A 22106-nucleotide genomic window follows, 5' to 3' on the forward strand; every position below is an offset into this window, starting at 1 on the left:
GCATTATAGGATACTAGGGTAATCTGATGTGAATTAGTCTGCCTCTGTATACAAGTAGATCACTTTCAATGACACTTCGCACGCTTTTTTTTTTTTTTTTGCTTCTGCTTGGGTAAAGGTTTAAAATAAGAAATTGTAAAACACACATGCACGCACAAAACTTCCAGTATCTCAAAGCATGTGCATCTGTATATACTCATGAATGCGACTTCTTAATGCATGACCACAGAATGTTTTCTTGCATCTCTTTTTTGTCTAGTGCAACCCACATGGTATCTATAGTTCAGTCAGTATCAATGGTGCCCTTGGGTTGGAAAGACCATAGATTTAATTCCTATCTAGGATATGAAGGACTTTTATCAGGGCTTCTCAACTGATGCTAGATTAGCTAATCTCATATAGAGATGGCAGGGTTTTTTCCCTAATGGAAACTCGGATTTTTTTCATTCTGCAAACTGGCCAGAAAAGCAGTTCAATTTATAGGCATAATATACTATTGGTTATTTCTGCCATAAAACAAACACTTCCTCCACAATATATTTTGCTATCTAATATGAGATGAGATGAAAAAAACTACATATATTGCAAATATATGTACTGTATCTTCCAAAGATGGATCAAAATTTGGTAGACTTGGGGGGGGGGGGGGAGCACATTCTGTTTAACATCCTCAATGGTGTGACATCTTGTGGATTCAATATTTATTTTCAAGTGTGTTCTTGTCTTAAAGAGGCTGTATTGTCAAATTTCACATGGTTGAACTGGGAAATAATTTTTCCCATGCCTCAGACAAATCATGGTTAAGATGATATGTCTGGGATATTTTTTTAAAGTATTCCAAAAGGAAAATCCCAGTATTGTAGACTATTATGCTAAGTAAACGAACTGATTTCTGTAGTATAATAATATTTTTAAAACTGGTCTTGTATCATGAATGCACTAATTGTGTCTTATTAAAGACTGCTGAAGTTTGCAAATGATGCATTCTAATTTTCATCTTTGGCTTTTTCCATTTTTTACTTTTTAACATTTTATAAACCTATTTTGTGAAAATTTAGGACATTCAGAGGTTGCTAAAGGATCAAAACTAGATAACTGGCAGGAGACCTTCATATAGCCTTTTAAGGAATGTGGAGAACAGATATAACTTCTGACTTAACATCTAATCTTTACCTTCTCGTGGTACGTTCCATTAGTAGGTGTCTAACTGGACACTGAATAAATGAGGATGGCCTGGCAGCTGGGGATTTAGTCAAACAAATTGTACTATAATTGACTGACTGAAAATAAAATAATGGTATAGTATGAAGGAATATCATGCTGGATGGGATGTCGCTTGGTAAGAATGCCCTTGCTGTTTTCATCAGGAAGCTCAATCAGGTATTGTAACAAACTCCAACCAAACATCAGCAGAATTCAAGAAAAGCACCATCAACATAAGTATCTGCAAAAATGAACTGGCAGAAGAATTAGAACTGGTTGACATTATTGACATGATCAAGCAATAATAATCAGAGAAAGGAAAGTAAGTACAGTATTCAAAACAAATAATATTCTTGAATGGTAGGTAATATCGAATGGTAATAATCTTGAATGGTAGGCAAGTGTCACAACATGGGGAATTGGATAATGAGCCTGTGATCCTACAGAAGCCTCGACTAAGAAGTGCTTAATAAACATCAGCTGTGCACCGTATTTAAGGCGGATGTTCACAGTTCTTCCTGTCTATCCATAGTAAGCTTGATCACACGAACAGGGCACTTTATAGACTCTGGGATGTGATAAAGAAGAGATTCTGTCCTTGGGTGAATGGATGAGAGTTGCCAATTTGACATACGGTTTAAATACGGTGCACAGCTGATGTTTATTAAGGCATTTCTTAGTAGAAGCTTCTGTAGGACCACAGGCTCATTATCTGCTAATGGAATGTACCACGAGAAGGTGAAGATCAGATGTTAAGTCAGAAGTTATATCTGTTCTCCACATTCCTTAAAAGGCTATATTAAGGTCTCCTGCCAGTTATCTAGTTCTGATCCTTTAGCAACCTCTGAATGTCCTAAATTTTCACAAAATAGGTTTATAAATCCTGCACCATCACTATGGCAAGTCAGGTCTAGCAGACCATGCCTTGGATACCCCTGCACACAGAATCAATTGGAAAAAAAACAAAAGTTCTGCATAGAAGTTGTTATAAGTCAGAGAAATTGTTCTTGGAATCAACAGAAGCCTTGAAACATACTCCAAACCTCAACAAGTATGGCTGTATAAATTTTCCAAAGATCTGGGAGACAGTCATATTAAGACCCAATTAATACCTGCTTTCTCTCTGTTTTTTCAATGTAGATGGCACCTAATTAGGACTTTAGTCTTTGTGTTATATGTTACAGTTGTTCAAACTAGTCCCCTTGTTATACCGGATTGTTGTTGTTTCGCATACTGTAACAAATTGTTTTTGTGTTAAGATGCTGGATAGAATACCAGCGAAATATCAGCAGTAAGTTAATAAATAGTTATTTTCTTATCAGTCTGTATTCTCATCTATACCATTAAAATTAATCGACATCTACTAAGACATGAAGGAATTTTTCAAATCATTAGAGAAGGCAGCCGACAAAGAAAAAGATGGTCCTTGTTGGAGTTATAAACAGCAGAGTAGGCAATGAGTATCAGACATATAGAAATATGGGAAATTGGGAGAAAAGAACAAAACTAATAATGGAATAAAGAAAGGGCAAATTTTAAATTAGCTGAGTTAATCCTAGATGTAAGAACATATTGAGGCTGATCATTATATTGGCAGAAATTCAATTTAAACCAAAATGGCATAAAATAAAGTGGAAAATAACTAGGTTACCTGCTGGATTTTTGCTTGGGAAGTTGACTAGTTATTACTGACACCATGTTTCAACAAGATGTGCACAAATTCAAATGGAGAGAAGACACAAAAAATAGGAAAAGTCTCATTGAGTATGTTATTGTTGTTATTGAGTATGTTAGTGAATTTTATGCTGGTTCTAGAAACAAAAGTATACTAGGGATTTGAAATAGGAAGTGATCACTTTGAATATTATATCAAAAAGAAAATTGTGTAAGAAAGTTTTTGAGAAAAAAAATCCATGTTGAGCACTTTGGAGATGAACTGTAAACTAAAAAGTATAAATATTATTCAAGAAAAAAAGTTTAAAAATGATAATGAAACTTTGAAAAGCTCATTGACAGACTGAAGAAAATATTGATTCAGCCAGAGAGTCAGGTAGTAAATTCTGCAAAGATAGCAAAATCAGAACTCCATGGTGGAATGGACACAAGGGGTTAAAGAAGTAGTCCTGGAAAAGAAGAAAGCATATTGAAAGTTCTTAGCAAGTAAGTCAGTATGTGCTCTGGAAGAGTAGAGGAGAAAATGTAGCACAGCAAAGCAATATGTAAAATAGCCAACAAAAACAATAAGAAGACTTTGCTTAGAATATGGAAGATAATTATCAGAAAGGTGGCAAAATGCTCTCGAGACTATTGAAAAAGCTTCAAAATGGAGAAAAGAATACCTGTAAAAAAGAATCGGATGATAAAGCGACATAAAAACTGAAGATATATTTTGGATATCTGGGGTAATTACTTTGAAGCTTTTTGTGGCTTCAAATTTTGGAAAAGAAATCTGGAGAGAGAACAGTCTGGATTCAGGTGAAGTTAGTTGTTGGGATCAGGTTTTCACTTTAAAACAAATGGTGAAGAAACCATGGGAATATGATGAGCATTTTGTTTTTTACATGTAGAAAAGCCATAACTGGAAGAAGGAACATATTATGAAAATTGCAACTTGGAATGTAAGGAACATCACACACACAAAAGAGGAATTTGATGAACAACTTAACCAGGGTAAAGATGTATAGTAACCAAACCAAAGAAAAAGCAAAAAGGTACCAAAGAAACAAATAACTATACAAATCTATAGCAGAGTAAAAAAAAAAAAAAGAGCAAAAGCAGGTATAACAATACACAAATTATGAAGAAAAATATTGTATGTTATAACTACTCGACTTATAGACTAATAGAAATTAGGCTCAGAACATTAAGCGATCACATAATAATAATCGGGGCATATGCATCAGAAGAGGAGAAAGGAGACAGTAAAACCTTTTACAAAGAACTGCAAAAAGTCATAGATAAAACAGACTAGTTACTACTAGCAGGGGATTTAAATGCCATAATAGGAAACAAGAAATACAATATTTTGTCATGTATAATAATACATGAATAATGAACTTGGCATTTAAACATAAAGAAATACATAAACATACATGATCAGCCAGAGGATACAAGTCAGTTATTGACTATGTTATTGCAAATTTTAAATTAGCCGAGTCATTCCTAGATGTAAAAATGTATCGAGGCTTTGAATTAAACTCTGATCATTGTATTGGCAAAAATTCGATTTTAAACCAAATGGCTAAAAATAAATAAAGTGGAAAATAACTTTCAACAAAGTTACAGAATTTTTTCATTAAAAAATCCTCATACTAGGCAACAATATCAGAAATGTACTGTTTTAAAAAAAGAAACCATATATGAATTAAATGACATAGAAGATAATGAAAAAATCTGAAACATCTTGACAAAAGCAGCAGCAACAGAGAGTTAGAAATAAAGGCTAAAAAGGATAGAAAATGAGGACTACAAAACAAATTAATAGAAAAAAAAATAATTACGAGTTGACAGAAATGGCTAAATACCAAGACAGTAGAAGCAAAAATAGAATACAAAAGAAACAGTGCAATTGCAAAATGAGAAGTAAGAAAAAATAGAGAGAGAGAGAGAGAGAGAGATGGAACAATTTTATAACAGAATGAGATGAGATATCTATGCAACAACCCAAAACCTATAAAATAATAAAATACACAGAGCAATAAAAGAAAAGGTAAAAATTCAAACAATAAATTTAGAAAATGGGCAACTTATTTTCGGAATCTGAGGACTAATGAAAAAGAATAGAGTATGTACTTTGCAGTTTTTCTCATCAACTTCATTTCGGCTGTTATTAACCACCTTACTGGTCATTATGGATCAAATACCCATCCTCATACACTTCGTATCCATCATATATTTCAATATAATATGAATGGCATTACAATTTTAATATGCACTTTGCATCCATAGTAACTTGGACATATATATACGTCTTGTCTGGTAGCATGGTTAATTTTTTTTTTGTTTTATTGTTCAGATTTCACTTCGATAAATACTATACATACAAAGGTGGTCTGAAAAGTTCTCGGCCTGAAAGAGTTTTTTTCCTAAAGTTGGTAAATCTGTCATAAGTATCCATGTGAAATTGCGAGTCATTCTATCAAGTAGTTTGTTTGATTGAGTATCGTGCGATTATAAAATTCTTTGTAAAAGAAGGTTTAACACCAAAAGAAATTCATTCAAAGTTCATAAAAGTTTATGGGCACCCGTCTCCTTCATTTTCGACAATTAAGAAATGGACTGCCTAGTTTAAACGTGGCCACACCAGCCTTGAAGATGATCCACGTGAAGGGCATCCAAAAAGTGTAACAACACCAGAAATCATTGAAGTGCACGATATGGTATTAGATGACCTGCGAGTCAAAGTGCATGAAATTGCTGAGACGATAGGCATTTCAAAAGAACTTGTAGGGTATGAATGAAAGACTAACCAACAATATGAAGTGTTGGTTAGTCTATCTTCATACAGGATAATGCACTTAGTTTTTATGCAGACTTATTAAAAAAAAAAAAGGGTAAATGGAAATGCTTGTGATGTTGGTATGTTTATGGTAAGTCATGGGTGACTCGATGTGTTTAATAGTGCTAATATGTATAACATTAAAGTGTCTGGGTGAATCTGTTTTTATCTAGTTTTAAAGTAACAAAGGATCATTTAACCCTCTGTCTACGGTGGTTCTCAAACTGGGTGCCGTGAAATTTTGAATCATTTATTTGAAAAAAGCAAAATATTCAATTGCCACAAATAACTAAATCAAAAACAAAAAAATTATATATTTTGATTTTAATGGATGAAGCGTATATAAAAATTATCATTTTTTTTGTATCACTCGTATATTATATCCTGGGATTTCATTAGATCACCGCGTGTCGTAGTAACTAGATATGTGACGGCACATAAATACTGGGGAAAATGAACTAATGAATGGTTAGTTGTCCTACTGTCTGTTTTAGTATTTCTCTGTTCAGTGTGACAAGTATTATACATGATCATTTCCCCTAAACAAAAATCATGAGTCTTTTGTCATCGGTGAGAATAAACGAAGTACGATATTAAAGTCGTTAAATTCAGCGAGTAGAGGTTTTTCTTATTGTTATATATTCCAACTATAACGAGAGACATCATAAACAAATGTTTTTGCTTTTTCCATCCGGAAAAAAAATTATTTACTTGAAATAAATTTTAAAATAAAATATTAAAGTTACATATGCCCTTCAAAATCATGAATAATTTTTTCCTTAAAAAAAGAAGTGAAGATTCTGACAATCAAGAAATGTCTACTTGTAGCAAAGCTAACGAACCAATTCACACTAATAAATTATCAAAAACTGATACTTGCATTAATGAAGATTTGACTATTTTTAACGTTCAACAACAAAAAAGCACTAATGAAACAACAGAAAGAATAAGTTCATGTAAAAAGGGAACAATGAAAAAGAATGTAAAAACTCGTTTATATCAAGAGAGCTATCTAAAAATGGGATTTACGTGGTGTGGTGATAAATTAATTCCCAGACCTAAGTGTATTTTGTGTGGTTTGGTTCTATCAAATGAGGCTATGGTTCCTAGCAAATTATTGCGACATTTCTCCACAAAACATGACAACTTGTCGAATAAAAATCCTGAATATTTCAAAGAGTTAATAAGATTACAAGAAAAACAAAGTAAAAATTTTGTAAGAAAGTTTACAATTTCCAACAGAGTTCAAGAAGCGAGTTATTTAGTCGCTGAAATAATTCTCGTAGACTGGCTTATACGTTGGTTATGCATTATTTCTACAAACAAATAGAGGGGACAGCCATGGGTTCACCACTCTCCCCACCCTTGGCCAATTTCTTTATGGAGACCTTTGAAGAAAAAGCCTTAGCCTCTGCCCCACAAAAACCAACCATATGGCTTCGCTACGTTGATGATGTGTTCGCTATTTGGCCACATGGCTCTGAAACACTTCTCTCCTTCTTAACACACTTAAACAACCAACACCCCAGAATCAAATTCACTCTGGAAAAAGAGGAAAACAACAACCTCCCTTTCCTAGACACACTAGTCACCCGCCAGCCTAATGGATCTTTGGTTTTCTCAGTTTACAGAAAACCCACCCATACAGGCAGATACGTTCACCAACAATTCCCCCCCCCCCTCTCACAACAATATGGAGTAGTGAAAACACTATACAACAGGGCTAAACTAATCTGTTCAAACGACTTGGCCCTAAACACTGAACTAAATCACATCCTCAACACTTTCTCAACCAATGGCTACCCCCCCCCCCCAAAAAAATCCAAAAAATATTAGAACCTACAAACCACAGATCCCCTCCCACCCCCCATTACTCTAAATCCATCACCATTCCCTACATCCGAGGCACCTCGGAAAAGATTACCAAAATCTTAAAAAAACATGACCTGACCTCCTGTTACAAACCTTACAGAAAATTGGCATCCCTTATCCGCTCCACTAAAGACCAACCACTTCCCCTAGACCTACCTGGTGTTTACCAGGTCTCTTGCAGTTGTAAACTGTCTTACTTTTGCCAAACAGGCAGGACAGCGAATATCAGAATTTCGGAACACAAGGACTACATCCGTTTTTACAAATACAGTCATTCTGGGCTTGCGGACCATGCTCTGGATACACGCCACAGAATATGGAAGAAAGCTACAGTGACACACCATAGCAAATACAAATTTGAAACTCTTTATGGAATCAGCCTCAGCCCTAAGAAATTCTCCAAACCTCAACAAATTTGGTTGTATGCGACTGCCCCAAATTTGGGAGGCCTACATCAGCAGACCTTCAGCCCAACGGCCAAGAACACCTACTTAGCCTGCTAGAGGGCACCATCAGGACTGTTAGGAGAACAATAGCTTCATCTCTTCATTCCCAGTTTCTGTGTTGTAGTGCCTACGTGCACGTAACTTTTTTGTAAGTTCCTTTAGAAGATGGCAACGTGACGTTGCCGAAATCCTTAACTACGTTGTTCTATTCCTTAACTGTTTTAATAATGCTGAAATAATTGCGAAGGAAATGAAGCCTCATGCTATTGGCGAAACCTTGATTCGTCCAACCTGTTCAGCAATTGTGAGAACAATTTTTGGTACACTGAGGCAGAAGAAGAAATAAAAAAAATATCAAAGAAATATGCAAACAACACCAGGCACATATTTCACATCAAGTTCATATTTTATTATCTGAACCTTTATAATAGCTTTTGTTTTGTATGTTTTTTGGGTTGTTTGAAAATAAACCAATTTAGTTTAAATAAAATATGTTTTCTTTTAAACACGCTTTCCTTCATATCTTTAGTATCTGTAATATCAATTTATTTATGGGTTATATATGCGAGTCTTTCAGAATCAATTAATCGGCACTTTACTCTCTATAAAAAGCAAATGATGCTAGGGGTGCCATGAAATTTATTTATTGATTTTAGTGTGCTGCCAGACAAAAAAGTTTGAGAACTGCTGGTCTAGATGAATGATACTATTGACTTTAAGGCTTAAGTCACTCCTTGTATATTGCACTAACAACTTCAGAGCTCTGAAAAGTGTTATAAAAGAATTTCTACAAATAATTGCTACTGCTAGTAATATTTGAAGCCTTTTTTTTTGCCAAAAAATGCACCTCAGCACACCCGGTTTACTTTTCCATCTAAATATTGAGGTATTCTTGCTTCTTAACACAATCACCTTGGTCCCAAAATTTGGAGAAGAGAGTTAAATAATCATTCAAGGCTTATAACATCTGTAAACGTTTTCACAGTCACTGAAATCAATAGATGAGACAAACATTACTCTTAAGGACTATTGAAAAGGTAGTGAAATTTATGTCACAATAGAGAGCATTGGAGAATAATGGAATGAACTAAAAAAGTACTAACATGAATAGTCTATATGGAAAACACCTTGCCTACTTTGAGAGCCATGTGAAAGTCAGTGAGAATATAGTTAAGCTTTGAGAGTTTAATTTTGATATTGATTCAGTAGACGTGAAGAAATTGTTGGTATGAAGGAACTGTGTATAGAGAACTTTGTCATTCTACTAAGAACTAATTAAAATAAATAGGATAGCTCTCTGATCAGTGATATAGTAATGATCCACCACCATTCTTAAATATATAAATCAGCAATAAAAAGACCAAAACTGAAAATAGGCAGAAACATTGAACACATCACTTGCATTTTGAATGGAGAGCCTATACAAGTAAGTAATTCTAGGTATTTGGGCATAGTTTTTAGTGAAGATGGCGAGTTAAATCTAGAAATAGACAACAGAATAAGCATAGCTGGTAGTATGATGGTAGCCAGTTGAATAAATTTATATGGAATAAGAGGGAAATTAGCCTAAGCACTAAACTAGCAATGTACAAGATGATGTTCAAACCAGTTTTAACTTATGGAGCTGAGAGTTGAGTTAGAAATAAGTGCTTGATCAAAGACTAGAGACCACAGATATGAGGGTTCTGAGAAAAATTAGGGGAGCGAACAAATGGTTTCAGTGGCAGAATTATATTAAAAATGAAGACATTACAAAGGAACTTGACATTGTTAGTATTCAGGAGTGTGTAAGCAGAGCTAATTTAAGACAGCATGGCCACTTAAATAGAATGGGAAAGGAAAGGTTAGCAAAACTTTTTTGATGCCAAGATGTCAGGAAAGAGACCTAGAAGATGACCAAGGGCTAGATGGATTGATTGCCAGAAATACTTACACCATTACTAACTTCCTATTTACAATTTTCCTCCAAATCAATCTGTTACCTGTCAAGACTTCAATATTATCAGATTTTATATTTCTATCTTCTAAGGCACTTTTTACTGTATCAGTCCGCCTATATCTTGGTCTTACTCTGGGTCTTTTTCCTGCCAACCTGGCAAAGGATGCTTGTTTTGCTAATCTTTCCTCTCCCATTCTCTTTAAGTGACCATACCACCCGAGATTCGCTCTGCTAACGCATTCCTGGATGCTAACAATATTAAGTTCTTTCCTAATATCCTCATTTTCAATATGACATTGCCACTGATGCCATCTGTTCACTCCTCTAATCTTTCTCAGGACTCTCATATCTGTGGTCTCTAGTCTTTGGTCAAGTGTTTTTTTTCTAACCCAATTCTCAGATCCATAGGTTAAAATTGGTTTGAACACTGTCTTGTATACAGCTAATTTAGTGTTTTAACTAATTTCTCTTATTCCATATAAATTTATTCAGTTGACTTCCTACCATACCAGCTTTGTTGATTATGTTGTCTATTTCCATATTTAATTTACCATCTTCACTAAAAATCGTGCCTAAGTAGCTGAAATGTTTTACTTGTTCTATAGGTTCTCCATTCAAAATGCAGTTGATATTTTCAATGATTCTGCCTATTTTCATTGTCTTTTGTTTTGTTATTGCTGACTTCATACCAAATCTATTACAAGAATTACTCAATGTAGTCAGGGAATCTTGCAGACTTGAGGCAGATTTATTTAGAAGTATAACATCATCTGCTTATAATAAAGAGCTGAGATTAACATCTCCAATTTTAATATCAGGTTAACACCCCAACCGGCCATGATGTCTATAGATTTCAAGCAAAATCTGGATGTGATTCTAAAACACCTATTGAATAATATGGATAAGAAGTGCAATTAGGTCTCACTGTTTCATCCACCACAGATGGTAGGGAGGTTAATACCACTTTCCTTCATAATGTGATCCATATAGATAATAAATAACAGAGGGGATAATATACAACCTTGTCTGACACTGGATTTAACATAAAACCATCTTCCTGTACTTCAATTCTAACTGCTGACTTACAACTTAAATAAAGACGAAGTATTGCTTGATATAATGCTCCATCGACACTATACAACTGTAGCACTTTGAACAGCTTCTCTCTTGGCACCCTGTCATATGCCTTTTTTCCAGATCTACAAAACTTAAATACAGATCTTTGTTATATTTGCACGATTTCTCAACTATTTGTCATAATGTGAAAATTTGATCCTGACAAGCCTCTATTTGGCCTGAATCCAGCTTGTTCTTAACCCTTCCACAATCCTTCTCAACCTTTCTCAAGTATACTTGAATAAATCTTTCCAGGAACACTCAGTAGAGAAATACCTCTAATTCTCATATTCAGTTTTATTTCCCTTTTTATATATGGGTACTATGAAACCTCTACTCCAATCATCTGGAATTCGTCCCTTTGTTCAGGCCTTCTGAACTATAGAGTGCAAACACTAAGACTTTTATACCTTCATACTTGAGCATTTCTGGCAATTTAGCAACTTTTCGAAGTAATTACTCCATACATCAAGGATATCTTTTTCTCCAGTTTTCATGTCACCTTTATCATTTCTAATTCCTTTTACAGCACTCTTTCCTCCATTTCTGAGCTTTTTCAACAGCCTCCAGAATATTTTGACACCTTCTTGATATTTATTTTGTATGTTCTTACCAAAGTCCTCCCATGATTTTTGTTTAGCTAGTTTTACACAGCGTTTAGCTTTCTTACATTTGTCTCTGTATTCTCGAAGAGCACAAGCTGACTTATTTGACAGGAACTTTTGATATGCTTTCTTCTTTTCCTGCTTCTTTAACTTCCTGTGTCCACCATGGGGTTCTGATTTTTCTATCCCTGCAGACAACCTCACTACATACCTCTCTGGCTGAATCACTCAATCAATGTTTTCTTCCGGACTTGCCACTGAATCTTCAAGGTTTGGTTTTTGTTTTCAATTTCTTTCATTTTTTCTTGAATGATGTTTGTGTATTTTAGTCTATAGTTTACATCTGAGAGGTGCTCAACTTTTATTTGCTTTAAAACTTACATGTTCTTCTTTTCAATATGAAATTCAGTTTTATCCTGCTCAAGACTAAATGGTGATCACTTCCAATTTCAAATCCTCTGTACACGCTCGTGTCCTGCACCAGAGAGAAAACATCACTATCAACAATAACATAGTCAATGAGACTTTTCTTATTCCTTGCGTCTTCTCTCCATGTGAATTTGTGCACATTTTTATGTTGGAACATGGTGTTAGTTATAACCAGTCCATGTCCTGAGCAGAAATCCAACAAGTATTTGTCATTGTTATTTGCTTTGCTCTTTTCTCTAAATTTTCCCAAAATATTTTTGTATGTCTGACCATCATTTCCTACTCTGCTATTTAGATCCTCAACAAGGACCAACTTTTCATTTTTCATTGTGTCAGTTGCTTTTTCTAAAAGCCTCAAAAAAATTCCTCTAACTCTACCTTAGCAGAACCTTTTGTGGGACCATAGGCACAAATAAGTCTCATTGTCTAGTTTCCCATTCTGATATTTGTCCACATCACTCTACTTGATAATGCTTACCATTCAAGATTAGCCTTATATTTTGTGTTCAGTACTATAGCTACACCTTCTTTCCCTGATTGTCATTGCCTGAATATAACATTTTGTATTTATTGCTCAGAAAAATCTCAGAGATTTTGTCTTTTTTGTTTCAGTCACCCCTATTATGTTAATCTGTTACTTATCCAATTCCTCAGCTAGCTCTATGTCTTTGCCATTCAGACTTCTTATGTTGATAGTACCAATCTTAAACTCTGGTGACGAGCTGCGGTATCTTTTAGGATCTGTCCAGTAGCTTGCTTTTTGTTGTTTGCTCTGGTTTCCTGGCAAAAACAAAGGGGGCCCTTGTTTAACTGGCGACGCACCAGCTGGTATGAAACTCTTTCATGTTGTACCATCATTTTTATATTTTGGTTTAAGCCAATAAGAATATAATTTGGTCAGCTAAATCCCAAATTGCCAGCCCATCCTCGTTCTTTCAGTATCCAGATAGATACCTAACAGGGTGTACCAAAAGAAGGTGAGGATTGGACATTAGGTCAAAAGCCCTTGTTGTGTCGATTCTACGCATTCCTTTAAAGGCGATGTGGAGGTCTCCTCTCAGTTATACAGCTTTTACCCTTTAGCACCCAAAATGTTAGATATGACAATATTGGATTGCTGACATGTAATAGACTGATTTGGAGGAAATTTACGGAAGTTAATGATACTGTAAACTTAATCATGTAGTGCTGTCATAGTAGCCTGAACATCCTTTAAGGGTACATATCAGAAAGTTAATGATGTTACACACACACGCACACACACGAGGGTACACCAAAATAACTGGAATCTTAACATGACAAGCTTGCATTTTCTAGTTACAGATGATGGCACTAGGCATTGTGAGTGAGTGCAGTTTTCTGCAGCAATCTAGCAAGTGGTGTCATCCTGTGTGAACTGCTTTGTTGTTTTGGCTGTTTTTTTTGTTAGTACTTGCCATCAAGTTTGATGGTTTATGATGGCTGACCATAAGGAACAGAGTGTGTGTGTGTGCGTGAAATTTTGTTTTCTTTTGGGTAAAACCACAGTTGAAACTATTGTTATTATTAGATCTCGAATGAGGACTTCCAAGAAAAGAATCGTTCATTCAAGATTTAACTAAAACACAATACTAAGTAAGAAAATACTTGCACTGTTGGCAAAGTAAGCATATTATATGAAAAAACATGTCACATTTTCTTTAGAAAATGAAAAATAGAAAAATTTCATATCTAAACATAAATGTATTGTTTAAAGCTTTAATGTTAAATTATGCTCTATACAAGAACGTGTAAGTGCTAACAAAAGTCCAAAGGTTGCTTGCTGACCTCCGCCGATGACGTAAACTCCGAGGCAAAGGTGTTCGTGGAAAGCGAATGGAATTCGCATTCCACGAAAAGCGCGCTCATCGATGAGCAGAAATGTGATGCCACTTCATAAGAGCAAATAGGGAGGCTCCGTGAATAAGATTTGAAGGCAGAAAGAGGGTGCTATGAAGGATGATAAAATCGAGTTCAGGTGTGTTTGAAGCTCTCTCTCTCTCTCTCTCTTTTTTTTTTTTTTTTTTTTTTTGCCTTGTTGTTGCCTGTCCTGTGTTCTCGTGTGGACTAGTGATGCCGATGATCGGAAGGAAGCTTGACAATGACAAGCTGCAACCTTTCCCCGTTGCTGACTGACGCGAGTCGGACAAGCCTACATGCGAGATGACGGCAGTTTTCCAGTTCGGGCCATCAGCAAAGGTTTTACCGATGTGAGATAGCAAAGGATTCCCCTTGATGGCGGTCGAGCTAACGACAACAAACCATGAGATGAGCATGTGTCCAGCAAAGCAAAATGCCCAATTTGCGATTAGCACATGACTGCCACGTGGAGGCAACCTACCATAGCAGAAAGATATCCCCCAAACAAAGGACGGACGAAAGAATCACGATATCATCACGTCAAGGTGGTAAAGTACTAAAACCTTTCTTTTACTTATGTAATAATTAGTTTTAGATGAAAGAAGGAACAAGAATTTTGACTAGGAGGAAAGAGAACTTTATAGTGACCATGTGCAGTGATTTATTGACTGTGTTGGACTGGTAGTCTGAGAACTTATGATTGTGCGGTTCCTAATCTAATGTGAAGGAGTAAAATGACAGAAAATTTAGTTTAGAAGTTGACTTATGTCTTGTGCTATGTGTGGATTTAATTTACCCATGGAATGTGAATAGCATACTTGTCAGTTTGAACATTTCTTATTTGCTTAACTAGTGATTTAGTAATGATAAAAATGTGATTAGCCTTTGACATGTTAACTTATATGTAATCTCTTTGTCGACTTAATAAACATGTTTTTTTATGTAAGCCTGAGTTTTATCTGAGTATGAGACCTGATTTTACCACTCATAAAACCACAGACTTATGCATAAGGGGAATACACAGGAAGCTAAGAGCATTTAGGCCATGACTGTATGTTAAGATAACTTTAAGCTACTTAATTCTTTTAATAAGGTTAGGTAACTTGACCTCCAGGAAGGTTTCTTTGGACAAGAATTTTCTGTCCTAAAGCTCTGACTGGCGCAGCTAAAAACAAACAAATATCGTCAGAGCTTGAAAAGGGAAACAGGTCCCAGAGAGATAGTTTAGAGATTTATTCTTAGTGCACCAGAAAGATAATAGTAGCGAATTTACAGAAAACCAATGACGTAACATTATGCTTTGGCAAACTTTTAAAGATGATGCTTTCAGTAAAATGCAGGTCTACAAGTGGTCTTCCCATTTCAAAAATGGGGACATGCCAGTCGAAGACCAACCACAAGCTGGCTTACCTTCGACAAACAGAAATGATGAAAAGATCAAAAAGGTTTGCCAGTAATCAATGAAGACTGTCAAAAGATCATTGAGCAAGTTTTCGAAGAGATGAATTTGTGTAGTTTGGGTCAGTGAATTATCACAGAAGATTTGCAAATGAAATGTGTCTGCTAAATTTGTGCCTCGTTTGCTGCGATTTGAAGGAGCAAGTTCTTAATGACCAGAAATGTTTTTCAAAATTTGACTGGGGATGAGTCTTGGTGCTACGGTTATGATCCAGAAATAAAAGCATCAAGCCAATAGAAACATGCAAATTCGCCAAGACCCAAGAAGGCACATCAAGTTTGATCAAATGGCAAGACAACGTTGATTTGTTTTTTGATGTGAATGGAATTGTACACAAAAAATTTGCTCCTCTTGGACAGAGTGAACCAACATTTTTATCTCAACGTTTTGAGAAGACTGTGTGATAGACAAAAACGGCCAGAAATGTGGAGTAGCAGAGATTGGCTGCTGCACCATGACAATGCCACAGCCTTCACAGTCTTGTCTAACAGTTCTTGACAAAAAACAACATGGCGATTGTTTCTTACCCTCTCTACTCGCCTGATCTCTCTCTCTCCATGTGACTTTTTTTTTATTCCCAGAGATAAAGAAAACCACGAAAGGGCAGCGATTTGTTGATGTGGACAAAGTGAAAGAAAAGTCACTGTTGGCCATAAACAGTATTCCAGTTGAACAGTTCCAGAACTGTTTCCAGCAGTGGAAAAAATGTTGGGACAAGTGCATTGACTCACATGGAGAGTACTTTGAAGGACTTAGAATATAGGATTATAAACCTGTTATTTTTGGGTGCCCCCTTGTATAGTTTATATGTAACTTTTCATAATTCATAAGTATTTCTTAGATTTATGTAGTTGAAAATTTGCTAGAGATGATGCAAACTTTTTTTTTTAATCAACGTTTCAGCTACATAAATCTAATTTTAAATCTACACAAATTTCCAACTCTACATCACCAGAGCTCAAAATTGGCACCATAAATATAAGAAGCATCAATGAAAAAGAAATGGAACTAGCAGAAGAATTGGATAAGTACCAGATCAACATACGAGGGTGGTCTGAAAAGTTCTCAGCCTCGACCATAGATGGCGACACTATCAGCAAGGCTTTTTTTCTTTCTAAGTTGGTACATCTGTCATAAGCATCCATGTGAAATTGCAAGTCATTCTATCAAGTAGTTTGTTTTATACAGCTGTATGAAGCAAAAGTGTTGTCTGTATCCCATGAAATGGATAAAATTGAGTATCATGCATTTATAAAATTCTTTGAAAAAGAAGGTTTAACCTCCAAAAGAAATTCATTCCAAGTTCATAAAAGTTTATGGGCACTCTTCTCCTTTTTTTTGACAATTAAGAAATGAGATGGTGAGTTTAAACATGGCCGTACCAGCCTTGAAGATGAACCATGTGAAGGACGTCCAAAAAGTGTAACAACACCAGAAATCATTGATCAAGTACACAATATGGTATTGGATGACCGGCGAGTCAAAGTGCATGAAATCTGATTAGATTTTGCATGAAGAATTGCATATGAAAAAGCTTTGCGCAAGATGGGTTTACCCGCGCTTGCTCACAGCAGATCAAAAATGCACTCGCATGAAAATTTCTGAACAGTACTTAGAGCGTTTTAACAAGAATAAAACTGATTTTGTGTGTTGATTTATTACTATGGATGAAACTTGGATTCACCATTACACACCAGAATCCAAACAGCAGTAAAAACAGTGCACAGAAGCTGGTTGTTCCACGCCAAAGAAGACAAAGTCAGTTCCATCAGCAGGAAAGGTCATGACATTGGTGTTTTGGGATGCTGAAGGCATTTGGTTTATTAATTATCTTGAAAAGGGTAAAACAATAACCGGGGAATATTATTCAGATCTTTTAATCAGACTAGATGAAAAAATTCGTGAGAAAAGACCCGGTTTGTAGAAGAAAAAAAATCATCTTTTATCAGGACAATGCACCTGCTGACAAAAGTGTTTTGGCAATGGGAAAATTAAGGGATCTGCACTATGAATTGTTGGAACATCCACCCTATTCCCCCAGATTTGGCTCCCTTTTGACTTCTATCTCTTCTCAAAACTAAAACTCTTCCTCAATGGTCAGCATTTTTCTTCAAATCAACAGGTGATTGCAGCTGTAGTGGGGGTATTTTGCAGATCTTACTGAGAACCATTACAGGGAGATGGGATAATGGTGCTGGAGTAAAGCTGGAATAAATGTATTAGTCTTAAGGGAGATTATGTTGAAAAATAAAAATAATTTTGAAATTATAAATTCGTTTTTTCATTGTTAGGCTGAGAACTTTTCAGACTACCCTGGTAATCAGTGTTCTGAAACAAAGAAGACAAAAGCAGGTAAGATTTTTTTTTCTGATCAACATATACAAGGTGTTATATTCAGGCAATAATAATCAGGAAAAAGGAGTAGCCATAGTATTCAAAGCAAAATATGAGGGTAATCTTCTTGAACAGTAGGCAATATCAAGTAGAGTGATGTGGGCAAATACCAGAATGAGGTATTTGCCCACATCACTCTACTAGAGCAGCATTTCCCAAACTGTGTTCCGTGAAAAATTATCAAAATTAATATGAGCCTGGAATGGTTTTAAATGCTGCAACAAGTTTAAACATGTTTGAAAATCAGATGCTCCTCACTTTGCATGTGGATTCTGCTATTAAGGCCAGTGCATGCTAACTTTGACTCAGCTGCCCGTGGTTGTCGACGCATCCGAGCACGAGTGAAGTATGGAGGTATCTATTCTAGGAAATGTACGGTCACAAGCAAGGTCGATGTGATGTCTGCAGCCTGGCACGCCTGTAGTGTGTGCTGTCGCATTTTTGTGATGCGATACAGCCTGCTGTGGCGATTGTGTGCGCTGAGCTTTACATTGAATATGAGACCAATGATACGCGACTCTAACCAAGGTGTTCAGTTAAAATTTCAGGATTTGTGAAGTGTTCCATCATAGGAAAAGTTTGGGAAAAACCATGAACTAGACAGCGAAACTTATTTGCATCTTTGGTCTCATAGAAGGTTCTCCTAAGTAAGAAGTGGAGGAATTTTTCTAGGTATTACAGACTGCAGCTGACACAAAGAAAAAGGAAAGTCAATCCTTGTTAGAGATCTAAATAGCAGAACAGAAAATGATTATCAGGCATAAAATTGTTAGGGAAAAATTTGTAGAAAAGAGCCAGGCTAATAGTAATTTTAAGTAACTGCTGGATTTCTGTTCAGGACATGGACAAATTATTACTAACACCATGTTCCAACATGAAAATGTGCACAAATTCACATGGGGAGAAGATGCAAGGAATATGAAAAGTCTTATCGACATGATGGTTCTGAGAAAACTTACAGAAGTGAAAAGAAGCTTGATATTGTTAGCATTTAGGAATGTGTGAGCAGACCTACTCTCAGGTGGTATGGTCACTTAAAATAAGAGAGGAAAGGTTACCAAAAAAACGTTTTTTTTTTTTTTTTGCTAGGATGGTGGGAAAAAGATCCAGAAGAAAGCCAAGATCTAGGAGGTAGATCGATACAGTAAAAAAATGGCTTAGAAGACAGAAATATAAGATCTTATGATGGCAGAGTCTAAACAGAAAACAGATTAATTTGGAGGAAAAATGTCGATAGGAAATTAGTAACAATGTAACTTTTTCATGCAGTACTGTCATAATATGCTGTATACCCACCAAGGATAGATATCAGGAATTTGATGATGATAAATCTACTAAATACAGATTTCAAGAGTTGTAAATGCTGTATGACAGTTCTCAGGGTTCAAATTTTTAACAGTTTATAATATCATAGAGCTTTTCCAATAAAATAAAAATGCCATCATTGCAAAACCATGCATAATAGATAGTGGTAATACTATGAGAATTTTTGTTTTTTGTTCTTTGCAAGTAGTTTGTTTTTATTCTTACTGTCATAGATGCCACATATATTTATATCAGTACTTGATTGAAAGATTTCCACTGTAATAGTTCCTTCCCTTTTTGTAATTCTGATAATCATGAAGTATAAACCTAGTAAACATGATCTTATGTATTGCTTTTGCGTATTCTCCTTACGCTTTTTATTAAAACACTATTGGAACTCTTCTACTTGTTCAGTGGTGGTTTGTAAAACCTATAGCACATCAGTGCTTTACGTAGGCAAGAATAATGTTAAGTGCCAGTAGGATACTTACCGAAGTAGAAAAATACATGGTTCACTGGATTCATGGATGGCAATTACACAATATTTATTTGTATGTAAGTAGGGGATCAATTAACAAAATAATGCCGACATAAAATAATGACATTTGTTATCAGTATTAAATAGCCTTTTCTGGTTATAAAATCCACAAGTTTTGCAGCTACTTATATGCCAGGAAGTGGTTTCTGTCACATTACCTGCCACAGCTTTTTTTAGCACAAAAATTTTCTCTACATTCTCAGCAATGCAATGTAAGCAACAGTACTTTAGTGACCATATGATTGAAATTGTATGTTTTTTATGTTTGATGTTTGAAAGTAGAAAGTTAAAAGGCTTTAGTCTGTTTCAAAATAAGAATAAAAGTTTATGAATTTTAACCTCTAATTGCAGCTGTAATTGTAATATCTATTACTCCAAAGGTTAAAAAAAAAAAAAAGTAAATTCAGTCTCATAATTAAATAAATCTGTGCCTGAGTGTTTCTTATATATTTTATTTCTTTTAAGAAAGAAATGTTATTGTGTGTGTGTGAGTGAGTGATAAGTTTTTCTGCAATTCATATTGAATTCATAGATCTAATTTGAGGGTTTAATTTAATTTTACTCTCATAAAACCCATATATGTACAAGACAGTTAATTATATACATCTAGAATTCTTTCTGTACATCATTGAATAATTAGAATGGAAACATATTTCTGGAAAATAATTCAAACATTCTTCATGATAAATTTATATGTGAAGCTTTATGTACATTAAATGATGAATATTTATGAGATTCTTTTGTCAGAAGCAATGTCTTACAGAAAATCTTTTTAGATGCCATTATACCCATTGAGCTGATCTGAGATTATCATATACCTTGGAATAACTAATTGAAAATGCTTATTTATATAGATGATTCAGAAACATCAGTGAGATGATAGAAATTTGTGGCCAAACAGCTGTCATTCTCAGCTCCTATGGAGGCAGAAGGTCGTTGTGTGCCATTTAACAATATGGAACTGCTACTAATTGATTGTGCTTCTGTAGTTGTCAAGCTTTGGGTGAGTGATGAGGAGCCAGCTGTTCTAGAATCTGATAAAAGAAAAGTATTTAAATATTATATAAAGCTTGATAATTCATATGTGATTTTTCTGTCATGAGATATGATACAGTTGATTTTCACTATTGCAAATTCATAAAGACCAGACCACAGGAGTAGTTTGTTATAGTTAATAGTTTACTATAATATTCTAATACTATATTATTGTTATTTTCTTTAGAACAGCATTATGGCTATAGGAATTGACAGATTTTTAGTAGATTGTTATAGGGTTATGATGCTGTTTGCTATAATCATGCGGTACGTGACTATGATGTGGCAATCTGTCAAAGGCCTTTTCAGAATCTAAATAGACTGTTATTTACTTCTCCTTTGTCCAGTTTGCCTTCTTATTGTAATACTAAGTAGATTGCTAAACAGTGCTTTTCTTTAACCTCATTTATCAGAATCCTATAGTTATCATTCCAATTCTGATCTTCATCTTCGCCACTCTGTCACCTTAACCACAACTCTAGATTATGTGGAATGACTGGTTTTTTATTTGAAATGTAGCATAGTTATGGTCAGCAAACTAAAAGGTTTAGTAATTGCACACATTTTGTATTATAACAAGTTCTATATGTAAATACTATACTTTTGGGGATTTTGTAATTGCCACTTTAGGGAGAAGGAAGTGATAATTTAATATCAGGTGCATAACTTTTCACTGTGTGATATTATGTTGAGAGCAGTTTTTCACATAACATGTGAATATAACTAATAGTTGTAAAACAAAAATCTAATTTGTCTTCATGATATCTACTTTTTTTTTGTAATGTAACTCCCATGAAAGGTTGTAAACCTATAGCAAATTTGTACTATAGTTCGCCCACCACTTCTAGGTCCCTTCTTGGCTTTGTGCCAAGAATAGTCGATTCATGCTGAAGGGGAGAAAGAAATGAAAGATGTGCGAAATCACGTGCTTTCTTGTCTGTCGCTGTACTAGTACTAGCTTGATTTTTGTTGTTCTCTTTTTGCATTTTTTTTTATTATTAATTTGTATGATGGATCCAGTACAGTCAACAAGTTCTGTTGTTAAACGTTTCAGTAGCTCTTGCAAAAGAATATTGAATAATGTGCTGACATTCTGCGAAAAAGAATCGTCAGAAGGCCTTCTTTTTGTTCCCCTTTCTCAAGTCATAAAATGTGCAAGTGCAATTGCGGGTATCGGGGTCGACTGTTAAAAGAATTCGTAGGGAATCAAAAGGTGAAGGTAAGCCAAAATTTAAATCTCCTAAAAAAAAAAGCGCCAGAGAAAGAAAACCATCGAAACCGTAGCTTTGAATGATTTTGATGTAGACGTTTTAAGAAGAGCTATTATCGAATTTTACGTATTCGAGAAAAGAGTGCCAACTGTTCCGAAATTGATTCCTGTGCTTAAAG

The 22106-nt window shown here is 35.1% G+C and overlaps 1 protein-coding gene across 1 annotated transcript in view; it reads right to left on the reverse strand.

The window, feature by feature from the left end:
- Positions 1-20305: 20305 nt before the first annotated feature.
- LOC150105746 (relaxin receptor 1-like) overlaps positions 20306-22106 on the reverse strand; it is a 78711-nt gene continuing 76910 nt past the window's right edge. The window contains exon 18 of the mRNA XM_090395054.1: positions 20306-20716. Within this exon, the coding sequence (XP_090251180.1) occupies positions 20529-20716 (188 nt within the window). The 3' untranslated portion in view covers positions 20306-20528. The remainder of the gene's footprint in view (positions 20717-22106) is intronic.

The sequence above is a fragment of the Typopeltis vanoorti genome, chromosome 6 (assembly GCF_054136105.1).
Source record: "Typopeltis vanoorti isolate ZY-2024b chromosome 6, IOZ_Tvanoo_1.0, whole genome shotgun sequence".
Lineage (NCBI taxonomy): Eukaryota > Metazoa > Arthropoda > Arachnida > Uropygi > Thelyphonidae > Typopeltis > Typopeltis vanoorti.